Consider the following 17,296-nt stretch of genomic DNA (forward strand, 5'->3'; position numbering starts at 1 on the left):
ACACACACACACACACACACACACACACACACACACACACACACACAGACGCTGTGTCTTTTGTGAATACAGTAGTGCTGGAGAGAAAAGGAGTCGGCGTAAAGTCATCAAACAAGCCAAATGGCTTCTTGTTTTGTGTTTTTCGTACGGCATTACCAACAACAGAGGGGTTGGTTATTTTAAACGCATGTTAAAATCCAACAGTCCGTAGTCCTGCATCCTCATTTTCTGCTGTTTTACGAATCCACTAGCAAAACAGTCACATATCAGATGTTTCTCCGAAGGATGATCTTTGTGGTGAATGTGGTCGTCCTCATGAAAACGGCTTTTCTCTAAATCCCTCTGTGATCACTCACCGTATACTCCACACGCTGGATTTTGGTCCATCGTCACTGATTCTTCGGCTCATGATGAGTTCATTTTTTACTGATGGTTATCAATTCAGAAACATGACATGACCCATCATTCTTATTTAAGTGCCAGCATATTTCATATGTTTTTCAATAACATCCATAAGAAACCCATTTCCCTTATCGTCCAGTAACTCAGTGCAGGTGAACACTATGAATACAAAACTCTTAAAACACAAACTTCACCTGCAGCTACTGCTTATTTACACAAACTGTTTTTTTTTTTTTTTTTGCTTCATTAAACTATTAAACTTTAAACCCTCATTGCATGGTTGTTAATATTACCGTGTGATTGCATAAAACCATTACTCATACATACGTCTGCAGAAGAAAAACTTTTTTAATCAGGTCACTCATATTTAACTCTCCTCACCATGAAATGAACAAAGCACAAAATTAAAAAAATAACATTTTAATGTGTTTACAGAGAAAACAAACAAACAGCCGATAGCTTAGCATTGACTGCTGTGTTTTCCAGTCCTCTCCTCTTATAGAGGAATGCTGCTCAGTGCCAGCACAGGAAAGTGGAGCGTGTCATCTGTTTGCTCATCTTATGATGCTACACACCATTGTTGGATCTCACTGTAGACACTCAAAATACACACAAAATGAGGGGTGTCGTAACAGTAGTGGCTGGTCTAATTTCTAGGTATCAAAAGGTTCTCAATTTTCGATGAATGAATGCGATGTTGAAAAGGTGACCTTTTTTGCTCAGGTGCAAGCATGTGCAGTAATGCAGACGAAGCTATCACTAGAAAGCAGCGCTATTGCCAAAAACGCGCAAGCAATAGGTTTTTAAAAAGGCAAGTGAATGCAACGTTTTACATTTTGCATGCATTGAATTACATCCCAGTTGTATTGCACATTGGCTGCTACATGGTTTGGGAGTGATTTTTTTTTTTTTCTTTTTTTCTTCTCTGTCCATAGAATAAAAAAAATATTATCTACACATCGCCCAACTCAACAGAGAAGATCATTTGAGTCACCTCCTGACTGCATCTGACATCAGTATTCAGTGCTGTGGGAATGTTTTCAACGGTAGATGATTCACAAAGTTGCGCAGACCCTCACCTCAGAGAAGGAGGTCTTTGTGCTGCTTTTCTTTTTCGCCGCTGCCTTCTGTATTGTAACTGTAAGCACGCCACAGCTCAAGGCTTTGATCGTATATGGAATACATGAAAAGATGGGTTTCAAAAGGACACATCCACCAGTTGGGAAAAAAAGGGATGCCAATCCACTGCGTTTATAGACAACGCAAGATACAAACCGGAAATTCATGCAATCTGTAATGGCTGAGGTCGTTGGGAGTTTTCTTGTCCTTGGATTTTCTGGGCCTGAGTAAGTCTCAGGTGGTCTGAAAGTGATCCATTCATGTGCCACTATCACTGTACATGAAAACCATGTAGAAACACAAGATGTGGATCGCTGCCAGAGCACATGGACGACGGCTAGTAACAAAGTTACTGCTGCTCTTTGACTATCATTATAATGATTATTACCACTCTGGACAACACACTGACATCAGTTCAGTTTTCGGATTGTGGTTCACACTGGAGTTATATGGCAATATGCAGCTGCTTTCGGACGGCTGTTGAGAACTCGTAGCACTTAGGTGCTGAATAAATCTCAGAGATATATTTTTTAGATCAAAGATAGAAATAAACACAGTCACAATGACCCACACATCCATACTGCAGATGCGTGCATGGATGCCCATCACACGTGCGCGCACACACACACACACACACACACACACACACACACACACACACATAGACGCACACACACTGAAGGTACTCTGCAATACTTTCTCATACTCTTCGGTTTCTGACACAAGTCCTTTCTGAAGTTGTTTATTCCAACAATCATCTTATCTTCTTTCCAGTGTGGCCTGTCTCCGTGGCTTACTGCTGGTGTTCCTTCAGGCTGAAAACAAAACACAGGAAATAATTTGTTAGTCTTGTTTTGCCTCTGACGCAAGCAGATCCAACAAGACAGGGCTCTTTCACCACAGGGAACATCATGCCCACTGGGGGGAAGAAATAATGTTTCTGCCATGTTTTGTCCCTGGGAAGTAATCCCCTTTACCTGTAAATCTCTGCACATTTATCTTGATACATTAGCAATGAGGACATTGTCTCATGCCATTTCTGATAAAGCAGGAAAACCCCCAGAGATGTAGCACTGCGACCCTGCTTTGCTTTATTTCCTCTGCTGCACTGAAACGAATTTCCTTTCACCGGGAATGACTGCTCTACTGTAATGTATGTGAGGCATTAACCAATAATCCTGTTTCACAATCTTCTCATAATTACAGCCGTCTATTGTGCCTTCTATCTGGCTGCTCCCCAAATTAAAACAAAGGAGAAAGATATAAACATAAACCCTTGTGTTTAAGGTGCAATAATTACTGTGGATTTGGCCTTTATCTTCAGCAGCGGATTGTTTTTCATGATGACAGGCGCTGTGGCTGCATTCTGTCGCTTTATCGCTATGAAACAAAGCAACTCCAGAGGCAAAGATGCCACATTTAATTAAAACAAAGAGAAAAGATGGATTGCCAAGCAACACCCACCTATTGAGTATGTATTTGTTCGTGAAATGTATTGGGACTTCCCCATAGGACAGGATTTAAAGGCTGTAAAGCTGATCTGCAAAGTACAATTGAAACGACAATATCAAGTTGGTCTCATTTATTCAATTGCCTGAACGTTACGACAGAAATCCCAACAATAATGAGCATGTAAGACAGTACCTCTTTCATCTCGGCCTAACCCTTTTGTGTAATTGTTCCTTTTGTTAGACTGAGAACCTTTTTAACTTTGTTTCAAGATGCAGTTTTCTCTTCAGCATGAGCTTAGCGCTGTCTGGTTTTACAACTAAAATCAGACACTTTGACTGAGAATAAGATGTTTGTCTCCTTATGTGGCCGTCGCTGCGGTCCTGAAATGAAAACCCGTCCCCCAAATAGCCCAACAAATTCTGCCGTTTTAATCACAGTCCTTGTTAAAATGCCACTCCTTCACTGTGTCCTATTTGGAGCATTGCCCCACACACTCTCTTCCAACGCTGAGAAGGCGAGAGAGCAAGAGAGAGGGAGGGATGCACAGGCATAGCTGTCAGCACCTATCCCGGTAATGGCTGTTAAAACAGTGGCCTCTACACCCTGTCCGCTCTGTCAGGACTCATCTAGCACTTTGGACTCTGTGAGGGTTTGGGATGGCGTGACTCTGGTAGCCTGTATTGTTCTCTGGGAGGGGACAGGTAGCAGCGAGGAGGGAGTGAAGGACAACATGAGGAGAGGGGTCAAAGAGAGGGGGAACCGGGCAAGTCCATTCAAGTAAGGAGTCAGTCCAGCCGTTGTATCTGAATTATCATCTTATTCTACATACTCTAAATGGGTATATTATACATAATATTGTTGTAGCGTGCAGTATGTGTTCCTGCACTTTCACACAGGAGTAAGGCCGCAGCTGACTATTATTTATTTTTATTTATTAATGAATTGTTTAGTCTAGAGATTTACATCCATTTTGGCTTGTGAACTCCTAAAATTACGACTTGCAATTTTTCATGAGAGGTGATGGCTTTAGTGTCAAAAGAAGTAAATTTTCTGTCTATTAAGTGATAGATTGATTGAATTATTGTTTCGGCCCTCAAAACAGACTTTTCCTTGTGAAGTTTAGGATTTTTTTTTATAGAGGTACAAGAAAGAAGAAAAACATGTCGAAAGTACAAAAAATACACAAACAGTAAACATCTATTTAATCTTTTAAATCATTTCGGAACTGCGCAGATTTATCTTTGGACCACCATTTCCTCGAGCCCAAGGTCGAACAGTCGAAGATATTAAATTTACAACGATATAAAACATTCAGAAAACGTTAACATTTTCACGAGCTTAAACCAACAAATGTGAGGCATTCTTGCTTGACAAATGACGAAGTAGATTCATAGACTGTCCGTTGACTCATCAATTAATGACTTATTGTTTCAGAACTTTGTAGAACTTAGCAGGGAGCCTTCATGATAGCAGAAGAAGAAATCTGTTGTCTTTAGATTCAGCTCCATACGTTTATCACGAAGTTATTCAACAACCTAAATCTTAAAGTTATGTGTATTGTTTAGAAAATGTCCCCTGATATTGTTTTTATGGGTACAACATGGCCCAAAGAATCATGTGAGGATTTTGATTGTATAGTGAGCGTCGGCTATATAACCAGTACTTTCTTGTATTTTGCATGCATAACGATACCTTTCACAGAGCAGCACTTAGCACATAAATCTTCATGCACACTCTTGTGTGGATTGTTAAATTAACAATTTGGATGCAGTCAGCGCCTGAGCAAGGAGGTGCAAGGGGAGAAATCGTAGGAGGAGGGCAGGAAAGGTCACCGAGACAAGGACAGTGCAATGCACGGAAGCAGGAGGTGAGACAGGAGATGGGGTTAAAATAAGGGTTATGGTCTGTGTGTTAATAAATTAATCCAATAATCTGTCCCGGGGCCACACATGTGGGAGGTGAGATATACAAGGACGTGTGTGAGAGAGAGAGAGAGAGAGAGAGAGCGAGAGAGGGAGCAAAGAGCCTCTGTGCCTCTGTGTCCAATGGAAGTGTTTGTGAGGATGTGAAGGTCACTTTGGCATGCTGTGTGTGTGTGTGTGTGTGTGTGTGTGTGTGTGTGTGTGCGCACACCAGGTAAATGCAGTCCGGCAGTGGCGGTTGCTAAGGGAGCTGAGCTGTGAGTCATGATTCAGGCATGACCCCGCCCCCCCCTCACCTTATTAATATCACAGACAGTGATGCTCAGGGCAGTGTGTCTGTGTGTGTGTGTGTGTGTGTGTGTGTGTAAACAAAAACTGTGTTCATGGGATTTTTGGCAACGACATGTGCCTTTGGGCCAGATGAGGAGATACAAGGGCGTGAGCATGCATGTATATAGGTGTGTGTGTGCGTGTGTGTGTTCAGGTGTGACAGAGGAAGCGTGTGAGAGGAGAGCTGACCTGCGGCAGTCCTGAATTAACCTTTCACCTTGCCTCAAGCAGGGAGAGGACAGACGCACATGCTTTACCATGAAACACACACGCATACAGCCAGCAAGCCGACCCCTATTAGCAGGTCGATAGCTCAACCATTTGCATTCAGAGTTACTTTACACTCAGCACTGTAATCTCTCACACTCGTGGCCACCCTCTCCCTCTTAAATGTGCATTAGTTTGTGTGTATGTGTACTCTGTGATACTGATGCTGAATAATTACCAGGGTGAGTAGGCTAAATGGATTGTCCCCGACCTCACCATCATACCCTTGGGGCCCGCGTCAACATCAACATCACACGAACACACTCACACTCGTACACAAGCACACGCTATACACATAAAGGCAGACCAGAGGTCGGGAATTGTATAACAAAAAAGCATCCAGAGAGCAGAGGCCTCACAATCCTGGTGAGGGATGTGAGCATGAATAATATTATTCGGGTAGTTAAAGCCACGCAGTGTCATTGGTCAGAGATACAACCCAGCTGACAGTTCCCATCAAGTAAACTGTGCGTTACTGGTTCCTTTGTTTTCTCTTGTGGACTCCGAGGAGCTAATTAGTGCCCTTTCTTGTTTTGTTCTGTTTTTAGAAATATATTTGAATGCATGTATACTTGGTCCAAAACTTTTCAGGCCTGTAATCATTGCATGAAAGCCACCATAGCCTTGAGGATATTCAATGAGCTCTCCGACAACACTGGCTCAGACGGCTGGATATAATTGACAGGAACAATGTTGAGTCACTCACAGAAGGATCTATATAATGGAACCTGACTGATGAATCAGCATGCCGATGAGCAGATATTGGCATTGCTGTTGGCAGATATATAGTGTACACACACACACACACACACACACACACTTATGCCTACAGGCACCGTTGGGATCAACCTGCCACCATCAGAACATCAGATTTTTAGACAGCTGTAGGGCTGGAAAATAATTCAACTCCTCTCTGACGGCCTTATGTTTATTCTTTAATCGTCACTTTTTTCAAACTAGCAATTAGTTTTTACTCGAAGAACTTGAGTCAGGATCCAACTTGGGGATTTAATATTCATCTAGTTCTGTCTGCCTCCCACGTGTGTCCCTGTCCGCGTGCCAGCTAAGTGCATTGGCTTAATTGCAACACACTGTAAACTGTGCAAATGTTCAGCCAAGTTTAGCTAGTTGTATCTCTGCTGTCATCATCCTTACAGGTCCAATTACAACAGCCAGTCTGTAGCGACTGTGTGGAGTCTAGAGCGTTTCCAATGACCTGCAGCCGACTGTGTATGAAGCAGATGCACGATACAGATAAGAAGAGCTGGCAGATCGATGCATCCAGCTGTTTAAAGACGAGAGACATCTGTTGTTTTATGACACATTCCTAATACCAGAGGACGAAGTAGGTCTGCACAGGGTTAGGCTCCACGTAAATATTGTATTTCTCTTTTTCCCTTTTTCGTGGGAACGTTTCACCCCAACGTTAATAAACGGTTTATTTGGAGCCTAACTGTGAGCAGACCTCCTTTGTGCCCTGCAATTTAGTATTTTTGTCTTGCACCTGAGTATTTCTGCCGGGATGTTCGCACTTGGTCCCTCTTCTGACATTCCTAATGACTAACGTCACACACACGCATACACATGTACGCATAAATAGACGGAGATACACATTTTTCTTAGATGTTTCTTCGGTGAGAGCTAATCCCCTGCCGCTGTCAGCTGTGCTGTCGTCTCCTCTGGAAAGCTCCTTACACAAGCCAAAGCTCTTCCTGAGTGTGAAAGAACACACACATGACCTACAAAAATACACACACACACACACTCAGTCAAAGTTAGGGTGGAGGATGTTGCGTCACTTAAGGAAAGCCTCGTCCACCTTGTAAACAACCCAGAGATATGAACTGAACAAATTCAATAGCCTCTTTTCCACAAGTACTCACACACACGCATACACATAGCTGTTCAAAAATATAAACCACCAATCCATAATAAGACTTGGTAAAGAATTTTGTGCTTACGACGTGTGCTGCATAAGAAACCAACACTTATCCACATAGAAACCCACACACACAATAAAAATACACACACCTTATTCATGAGCCCATTTCCTCTTAGTTCGAAACTTGCAATGCCTTAGAGGTAGTCATTTATGCTGCAGCCAGAGTGTTCGTGTGTGTGTGTGTGTGTGTGTGTGTGTGTGTGTGCGTGCATGCATGAGAGCATTTACACTCCCATGTCAGCAGACAGTGTGAAAGGGGCTTTATTTGCTGTCATATCATGCCCACATACTATTGTGTTGCAAAGGCTAAAATGTAATGCACATTGATGTAGAGAGGGTGAGGGTATGTGAGTAAGAGAGACTGAGCCCGAAGCGGTTTCTAACACACATTACCCGTATTGTGTGTCATCTGAGCGACTGGGTGAAGGCAGAGGAAGTGAGGTCGATGAGGTGGAACCTTTGGTCTTGTTCTGTTTTTTCCCCCAGAGGATTGATCCGGCGGTCCAACAGAGCTGGCAAGACTTATTTCCAGTACCAGTGTGTTCACCCTCGTGGACTTAACTGAATTCAGCGTACGTTCGCAAAATAAGTCTGCGAGGGCTGTTGCGCTGAAGAATCGCTTGTGCTTTGAGGGCTCTCTCATGGACCTTTTCACACTCTATGCACACTGTAAGTCAGCAATACTGCAGACGCTGCTCAAGAGAATTTGGCACAATCCATACATTAGAAATAGAGAGGCAACCTCTAAATATTGGTTCAGACAAAATTGCTATTGAAATTACACTCGCATCGTGACCTACATGACTGTTTGATGTCCCAGACAGAACAGATATCACAAATTGATATGCGATTCATGAAAATGCCATTATTTCTTTCTTGGGTGGAAATCAATATGCAGGGAGTTGTCTGTTTAAGTTCTTTCCAAACTTGCCGTGCAGTGTGTTAAAATCCTGCTCTCCTCTTCTTTCAGTAACCATTTGATAATAACCACAAAGACATCATGAGACTGCTTCCTTAACGTACCTAAAGAATTATATCTTTTATATCAGAATTATGTCTTCTCCTTCTGAAATAAGACTGAAGCTCTGCACATTTCTCCACCAAACTTCCTCCACTTCAGAATACTTCCCATAAGCCTTGATCAGGCAGATGAGGTGCTTTCTCCCCCTTCATACCGGTGACCTATCATCACCTACCCTGTAAATCTCCCTGGTACCTCTCTGTCTGTCTGTCTCTCGCTGCCCTCTATCCGTCGATGTCCTGTCAATCCGTCCTCTCCATCCTAAGCAGCAAAGCCCTGCAGCAGTCAGCGACACTGGGTTGGGTTCGCCTCAATTTACACTCTAAATCTGCTCCTTATCTGTCTGGCTCCAATTTTCAGTTCAATTTTAGGAGATTATGTCTCAGCCACAATTTAGTTTTACTTTCTCCTGCACTTTTCAGCTCTATGCTTTTTTTTTTTTCATTTGTTTCGCCTCTGTCTCAAACACGATGTGTCTTTCTGTCTCTGCTGCATACTTCTCCTTTGTATCCATCAGTCTTACTCTCTCCTCACCCTCTTTTCTGCTTTACGACAGTATAACTGACGGAAGGAGAGAGTTATGAGGCACTTTCCCGTGATTTACAGCCTCTGTGCAGAGATATTATACATCTCGAAAATCAGGCTCTTTAGGAGTTTAGCTGACACCCTTATCCAGGCTGACTTAGAGTGAGTGAATTAGGCATTCGGTACTCTGCTTCGTGGTATGGGTTAGTTGATGAGACGTGCCTTCTGTAAATATGAATTCTTTACATGCGGAGCATCCTGTTGTATCCATCAGGCTTGAGTCCCGGTATAAGCACGTTCAATAAAACACCAGTGTGGGAGGGGAGATGACGACAACACAAGCTGTCTAACTTTCCTCAAACTTGCGGTCATTATTTACTGATATTGTACTTCACGTTGCTATTATTGACTAATAAGAGATGAGGGCAAAAAAAAAATCTGACTTCAAGGATTTTCCTTTTTAATGAAACGAAAACGGCAACAAAATCTGCAATGTACAAATAAATTACAGCAATAGCTCATGAAAACAAATGTGCTCATATGTAGGCCTATAAACAAAATAGTAAATGAATATACTGTAGCCTATGCCAACAAATTAAATAAAAGACCTGGTTTTTGTGGAGACTGTGTAGAGCTGGGCGATAAGGCAAACATCTTCTCTCAATATTGGTCATTTTATATCTCGAACAATATTTATCATGATATAAAAATGTTTTCTGCTAATTCAATAAATTGTCTATATGAAATAACCACATGGTAAAGTCCATTTTTCTATACTCTTGTGTGAATTAAATACTTTACAAATAAGAAATACTGAGTACTTTTGTGCAAAATGAACGGCATCCTGACGGAGATGTTCTACCAGTCTGTTGTGGCCAGTGCACTGTACTGCCGTAGTCTGCTGGGGGAGCAGCATTGGAGCCGGAGACACCAACAGACTCATCAAATTGGTTAAGAAGGCCGGCTCCATCATTTGCTGCAAACTGGACAGTCTGGAAAAGGTGTTGGTGAGGAAGACACAGAAACTATTATCCATATTGGATAACCCGGACCACCCTCTCCACCACCTACTGCAGGGACAGCGAAGCACTTTCTCCAACAGACTCATCCAGCTCCGCTGTCACAAGGACAGATACAGGAGATCATTCCTGCCCACTGCAATAAGACTTTATAATAAATCACCTCTGGCCAGATCATTCACAAGACTATAACTCTGTTACACGGTTGTTTGTTTGTTGTTGGTTTAAAATCTCTGTCTGCACTACTGTTTAGTTGGTTCATTTAATATTCTATGTCATTGTATACATTGTGCATTTTTTACATTTAATATTTTTTACTCTGTTATTTTGATTGCTTACCTGTATCATAATGCTGCTGTATCGGTCTATCTGTATATCTATCTATCTATTGGTGTTTACATACATACAAATACAGAATAATCAGACTAAGATCTAAAATCTAGCTAAGTTTGATCAAAGTTTCTGTAGTTGTTATCAATTTTGTGTGTCACGATATCTCAATATATGATTTCATCACGATATGATTCCATTGAAAGATGATCAACGGTCGTATTGAATTATCAGCCAGCCCTACCTGTCTGTCTATCTATAAATCTCCTCTGCTGTGTTTCAGCACCCAGGACAGCGTCGCCACAATACATGCTCCCTCTACACACAACAAACGGCGTTATCTGTCTGAGAATAACTCATAATAATTCATGTTAATGCATAATTATTGTTTGGGGTAATGCATATACCGAAACTAAAACAGACAGGAGAAAACATGTGGTAATTATAACTAGTTTCCATATTTAGCACACACTGTATAGTCTATGTAGCTAACAGAGAATACATGATGATTACCATCTCAATAATACATGCTTGTGCTCTTTCTTGTGACTACTGGATAGAAGCATTTGGAATTGACCCTTTGCTAAAAGAAAATATATATACTATTTACTTTCTTTTCTTTTCATCTCTGCCTTTCTCATCCTTGTTACTGCCGTTGTTGTTCTCACTACACCCACCACTTGCTGACGGTTAACTTGTTTGCTGAAGTTTGGTTTGTGCTGCCCAGACAAGTTGAGCTTCAGGGCGGATAAATGCAGACGTTTCAGCTGATGTGCCGCAACAACAAACTTCTGTCCTCAAGCAACCTTTTACCGAACAAATACTCCATTCATAACGCACTTAATTTCCATTACATTGCTGTAAATACAAAGACACACCTACATGCACACACTCCACAACAGCACCTATAACCATGCCCAGAGCCATCTCATGGTAAATGCATGAAATGTAACCGTTCCATACATATTCCACACATATTCCACACATATTCACATTGGCTGTGAATACATTTTTCAAAAATCCGAAATAAAAAATGACCCAATCTCATTGTGCGACTGTCATTCTTTATAATAAATAACACTGTTCCCGTCACGCCGCCTGAGTCTGCTCCACATGCTTGTATGTGCATTATAAATGAATGTCATCTGTGCTGTTCCACTCATCAGATATCTGAAATGTAGCCCTACACACAACATCCAATGCTGCCCAGTGGAACTGTCAGCCTCTCAGTCGTTTCCTTGTGTCATAGTCCACCAAACAACGCAGATGAAATGCTAAGGCTGTCATCTCTTTGTCTGGAAAAAAATAGTCTAATGTTTGGATATATCTTAATCACAAACTATGCCAACCATGCCTTGTGTCTTTAGCCCTCCACAGTTTGTACGGAACTTATTCTTCCTCAACCTGGTTTTGCAATTGATTGAATGGCGGATTTTTTTAACCATTGTAGCTGCAACTAACAATTAATCAGCTGATTATTTTCTAGATTCATCGAATATTTGTTTGGTCTATAAAATGTAAGGAAAATAGTGAAGCTGATGTCTTTAAATGTCTTGTTTTGTCAGTCCTAAACCCACAGTCAGTTTGATGTGATATAAAGAAAGAAAAGCAGACAATCTCCATATTTGCGAGGCTGAAACTGAAACATAACTAACAATTAATTAACTAACATAATATGACAGACAATGACCGTAGCGTGACATCATATACATCACCTCTTTAGGACATGAAAAGGATTGTGTGTTTACTTCCAAAGTGTTCATGTGTTATAAATGGCCGCACTCACAGGCGATAAAAGCCCGTCATCATAGCCTCTTCCTGGATGCATTGCACGGCCTCGCTGATGTCTCACTGAGAGTGCTTGTGTCTTCATGGCCTCGGGGCAATCGTACAAATGTAGAAAAATTAAAGACCTTAAGAGTGAAGTTCAAAACCGCCAACTTTCACACCTCCGCACACCTCGGCAATCGTTGCATGAAGTGGACGTGATCGTCAGATCGTCTGTTCCAGAAAGTCTCTCTTTCTTAGCGTTTTGGATGAATGGATGGCTAGTCAGTCGAGTCATTAGTTGTCGTACTCACTTGTTCTGGTGCTTGGAGCCCTGGAGGTGTGCATGGTACTGCTCGATGGAGTTGAGGACCACACTGCAGACACTGCAAGAGTAACTACTACGCAGCCCTGGAGAGACACAAACACACAAGCACCGTGGTTACTACGAGTGCACTTTCAATAAGTATAGCTCAAAGAAATCTTTAAAAACAGTCGCCATCTTCATCTGGATCATCCACAGCAGAAGCGGTGAGGCCAACGTGAGCAACAACACCAAAAAAAGACCTGTCAAGTCTTATTAAGATATTCCACATTGTCGTGTAATTTTCCTAATTAAAGTGCATCTGGAAAAAAATGTGATTGATTAGAATAACAGCTGCAGAAACCAGTTACATTTTTAGATCGTTAGATCATCTTATTTTTAGTACCCGTGTGTGTTATGAAGGTGCCTTTTAAAAAAAAACAATGAACTTCAACAGAGGGAGAATAATTAGGACACTAGGGCTAAGAAAATAACCGTGCAGTCGGTTGTGCACATGTGTAGTGCTGTGTACAGCTGTGCATGCATTGCACATTTGTATTGTATCAGTGAATGTGTGCTTGAGATGGTGCGGCTCAGACACAGATGTGAACTAATTAGAGGGTGTGCAGGTGGTTGAGATGAACACCCAAAAATAGCTGGATGGAGATACTGACAGAGCGGAGTGGGATGAAGAGGGGCCGGCGTTAGGTAGAGAGAACGAGTGAAGAGAGGGAAATTTCCGGAGGAAGATGTGTAAAAAAAGACAGGGGAGGAGACTGAGACGTGGTAATGATAATGACTTGTCACACTTCAGCAGTGATATAAAATGCATGCTGGGCTTTAATGATGAGGAGAAAACATGACCTTTAGACCCAGCCCCCCAAAAAAAGATCCTCTTACACTTGTGGCAACTACAGCATGGCAGTGCACATTTTCTGTCTTTCACGAGGACAGAGGAAGTGCTCTCTGTGACGACGAAGATAGGCCAATCAGCAACATGACATAATTGGCTGTCAGACGTGAAATGAAGTGCTATTTTTGTTTTCTCACATTTTGCACACTGCAGAGGCGCCACTGCAGAATCAGAGATGAACAACCTTGACACTTCAGGGTTGTATGACAAAACAGTCAAAAGGTAATAGCTTGAAGCCCCCCACCCCCCCAAGCCTGTTTCTTTTTTTTTTTTAATTTTCATTTTGTGATGATGAATGTGTAATTTTGGGTGAGGGGACTGAAGTCGGGTGTGATTGCTGGTGTGTGCCCTTTTCTCTGCTGACATCACTGTCCTTGAGATTTATGAGTTGTCTGTGTATTCCATCACCTTTTTGACCTTCTGTGGCGGTAATTGGTGAAGCATGTTGGGAGATGAAGTTGTGATATAGTTAGAAGTGTTGGGTCATTTAGACTGGGCTAGAGCTGCATAATGTGGCATCTCTATACTCCCCGTCGTCCGAGTCGCTCCATCTGTTTCAGCGGTGATTAAGGACAAACAGCCATTTAGCCTACAAGAAAGTCACGACTGAATTAGTAGCCGGGAGTAAGTCTTGGTTTAAATGTTGACATTTTGCATCTATTATGAGCTAACAACTAAGTCTGTGTGTGTGTGTGTTGTGTGAGAGAGAGAGAGAGAGAGAGAGAGAGAGAGAGAGAGAGAGAGAGAGTCCACCCTTTTCTGCCAAAATGCTGTTATTTCTGTTCTCTCTAATGAAAATGCTATTAATTGGAGAAGCGATAATTTAGTTAAAGAAAGGAATGATAATTCTCTCGCTCGTGCTCCTTCCCTTTCTCTTCCTCGTAATTCTATACCGCTGCAAGGATTACACAAAGAGGTCCTTTTTTGTATACACGATTAAGTGTGTGTGTGCGTGTGTGTGTGTGTGCACACACACACAAAGGCAGCTTCCCTGCTTTTAGTCTGATTGATGTCACCTCCCCACTACCCGGCCGAGTAGCACTGATGTACAATATGCTGCAGTTTGTGTGTGTGTGTGTGCCAGAAAATGCGGGCATGTGCCAGTCTTTTGAACGAACGAACGAACGAACACACGCACACACACACATACACATATACCCACATGCATAGTCACTGTGCTTCCGGTTAATAAAGCAGTTCTGGCATAAGAAAACACTGTGTCCCAATCCATGTTAATTACATGCATGGAAAGTCTGTATGCAAGGAAACTGACAGCATGCAGCGCAGGGTTGTGAATGTGTGTTTTTTTTTTGTGTGAGCATGAGCAGTATTTGTGAGGGTGTTCTAAGCCTTGTTAATTACACAAGAAGATATGCCAGGGAGAGAGAAAAGAGGGGGTGAGATGAGCTGAGGCAGTGGGTGTGGAGCTGTTTGTGACTGTCCCTCAATGCACAGAGTCCTCTGGCATTGCTGGCACCTCTGGTGTGGAGACGCCTAAATGCTTGTCAAAAAAGTAATGAGCTACATTTTGTGGACAACATTTTTTAGAAAATGTTCTTTTCAAGAGCCTTGTTGCAAAGAAATGCAAGAAGAAACATCGTCATGCAGTTTCTGAGCCTGATATATTGTAACAGTCTCAGCTCGGGCAACATTAATGAGCCGAGCGTGATGTTCATGGCTCGTTCTATCAGGATGCACAGCCAAGCTCTAACTGCAGCCTTTTTATTTGTAAGACTCGAGGGTTTGCAGGTAGCGGTCAGCGCTGCTAATTGTAAAAACTAGTGTCATTGTTCATTGTTGGTTAAACAGTCGGATGGTTTTAAGACGCAGAGGGAGCACTGTACTTAACATCAAGTTAGTTCATAGTAGAGTTTACTCTATTTTCCGCTTCCTTATGATCCACGACTGCAACTGAGAATCTCACTATGTGGTATTCATCTATAGTTTTATCCACAGCGGAGGCCGGCATAATAGTTTTCAGAGCTCTTCAGAGCCTTTGTGCAGTGGTACACCATTAGCTTATCATGCGCTTTGCAAGATTAAAAAGGAACTGGATCCAAAAAGAAGCCCATTGAGATGCAATCAAAACCAACAGACTGCAGCAAAGACTTGACGGTACGTCTCATAGGAATATATCGCAAACACCATAACAGAGAGGGGTTGAGCGTAGGGTGAGAGTCGGATTGAATCCAAGTGGAATTTTACAAAGCAGCAAACTTTGAAGGACCTAATTAGTTTAGCAGAAAATGTGACAGTAATTGGAAAGACCATCAGTTAAAAATTCAGATTCCTCTACATTGTTCAGGCTGCCGCTACACCTCATTAGTTTGTGTTGTTTTTCCTCTATCTCTGCTCATTCTTTAAAGCTGGGTACTGTGTGAACACGTTGGGTAATGTATTGATCAGTGCTTTTATGAAGCCTAAATCACATCACGGAGCTGATATCAAAACCTTTCAGTAAAACTTTTCAATACCTTAGTTTGGGAAATACAGACATGCTTTAACCCTTTGTCAGGTAGGCCAAAACTGCTAATTTAATCACCGTTAAAGCAGTAAATAATAGTTTTTTTGCCACTTGCGGGCAATATAGACATAAAAAGATGATATGGTGAACATATTAGCAAACTGTTCCTTATTTACACGTGTAGCTGACACAATGTAACATACATAAGCTTTCATTTGGAGTTGTGTTTCTGGCCAGCTGACAAGTGTATGTTCACTTCCCTCAATTCCTGAGGGACATTTCTAACTCTGTAAATACTCCCCTTCTTATTCACCAGCTTACTAACTGTGTCTGTCTGCCAATGGGTGTTGAGTAGGTAGCATTCAGCGGGCTCAAATAGCAGCAGCTGGAAACAACACTGATGAGAGCTGTGAGAGTGAAGCAAGACACCGAAGTAACAGGCTGTTAAACGATGAGCTGAAAAATCCTAAACTGCTCCGTAGAGTTGAGATGAGCTGCGGACGGGTTACCCCTCTTACACATATTCATTTCAGACATAGTTAACATAAAGATATTGGTTGGTTTAGCAAGGTCTTTAAAGACTTTTGTCTACAGTTAGTAAATTCTTTTTTTTTTTTACTGAAATCAGGAAATATCTGATCAGAGGATAAGTAAACAAGCCTAAGAATTAGATGCCAATTTTTAATGCTGGACACTTTTCAATACTTTCAATACTTCAATACCCAGGCTGAGTTCATATGTGGGATCTACAATGACTACAGTATATATCGTTTATATTTCTGTCTCCCAATTTAGGCACAGTCATCAATTACACACAATTTTCTCTGCTTTGGTACCCTCTCTCGGGCACTCTCTCTCTCTCACACACACACACATACACACGCATAGGCCGACACACACTCCAGTCCTAGACGCTTATCTCACTGCTTCTAATTAACTACTCAGTCTCCAGAGAGAGGAGACAATGCACCGGCTCTGTCTTAAGGGGTTTCTACCCCAGTCGTGATTTATGTAAAACAACAGCCGAGTCAGCCGGGCTCCATCCCTCGTCAGTAGCCACTCCCACTACAACTCCCTCGTCCACCTCTGTAATCCATCTCCAAGGGTTTTGTCTGGCACCTAGTTGTGGAAAACAACGACGACGTCGTCCTCCCCTGTGCCCTGTCTACGCAATTACACCAGAAAAATCCAAGAGTAAGGAAAAAGTGTTGATATGTGTTGATTTTGTGATATCTTTCGGTCGTGAGAGTGTGAAAGCGGGAGCAGGTAAGGGGGGAGACGAAGAGGGAATATGCAAGTACAAGTAAAGGTCAGTATCATCAATAGAACACAACCAGACAATATGCCCGGCAGATTCTGTAGCCATAGTTTGGAAAGAAAGGAAATCTTGCTTTGTAAGTAATTCACCTTCGTGGGGAGCTAATAAGGATGACAGATGAGACATGACGAGAGATTGGAGCCCCTAGTGGTGTACACACACACACACACACACACACACACACACACACACACACACACA

The 17,296-nt window shown here is 42.1% G+C and overlaps 1 protein-coding gene across 3 annotated transcripts in view; it reads right to left on the minus strand.

Moving 5' to 3' along the window:
- Window positions 1-6: 6 nt before the first annotated feature.
- Window positions 7-17,296, minus strand: part of LOC116398588 (zinc finger matrin-type protein 4) — a 45,947-nt gene continuing 28,657 nt past the window's right edge. For all 3 annotated transcript variants that reach the window (XM_031875041.1, XM_031875022.1, XM_031875031.1), the window contains 2 exons: window positions 12,411-12,507; window positions 7-2,336 (listed from right to left, as the gene is read on the minus strand). In XM_031875041.1, coding sequence (XP_031730901.1) covers window positions 2,315-2,336; window positions 12,411-12,507 — 119 coding nt within the window. In that variant the 3' untranslated portion in view covers window positions 7-2,314. The remainder of the gene's footprint in view (window positions 2,337-12,410; window positions 12,508-17,296) is intronic.

The sequence above is a fragment of the Anarrhichthys ocellatus genome, unplaced genomic scaffold (assembly GCF_004355925.1).
Source record: "Anarrhichthys ocellatus isolate YVR2014 unplaced genomic scaffold, GSC_Weel_1.0 scaffold3, whole genome shotgun sequence".
Taxonomy (NCBI): domain Eukaryota; kingdom Metazoa; phylum Chordata; class Actinopteri; order Perciformes; family Anarhichadidae; genus Anarrhichthys; species Anarrhichthys ocellatus.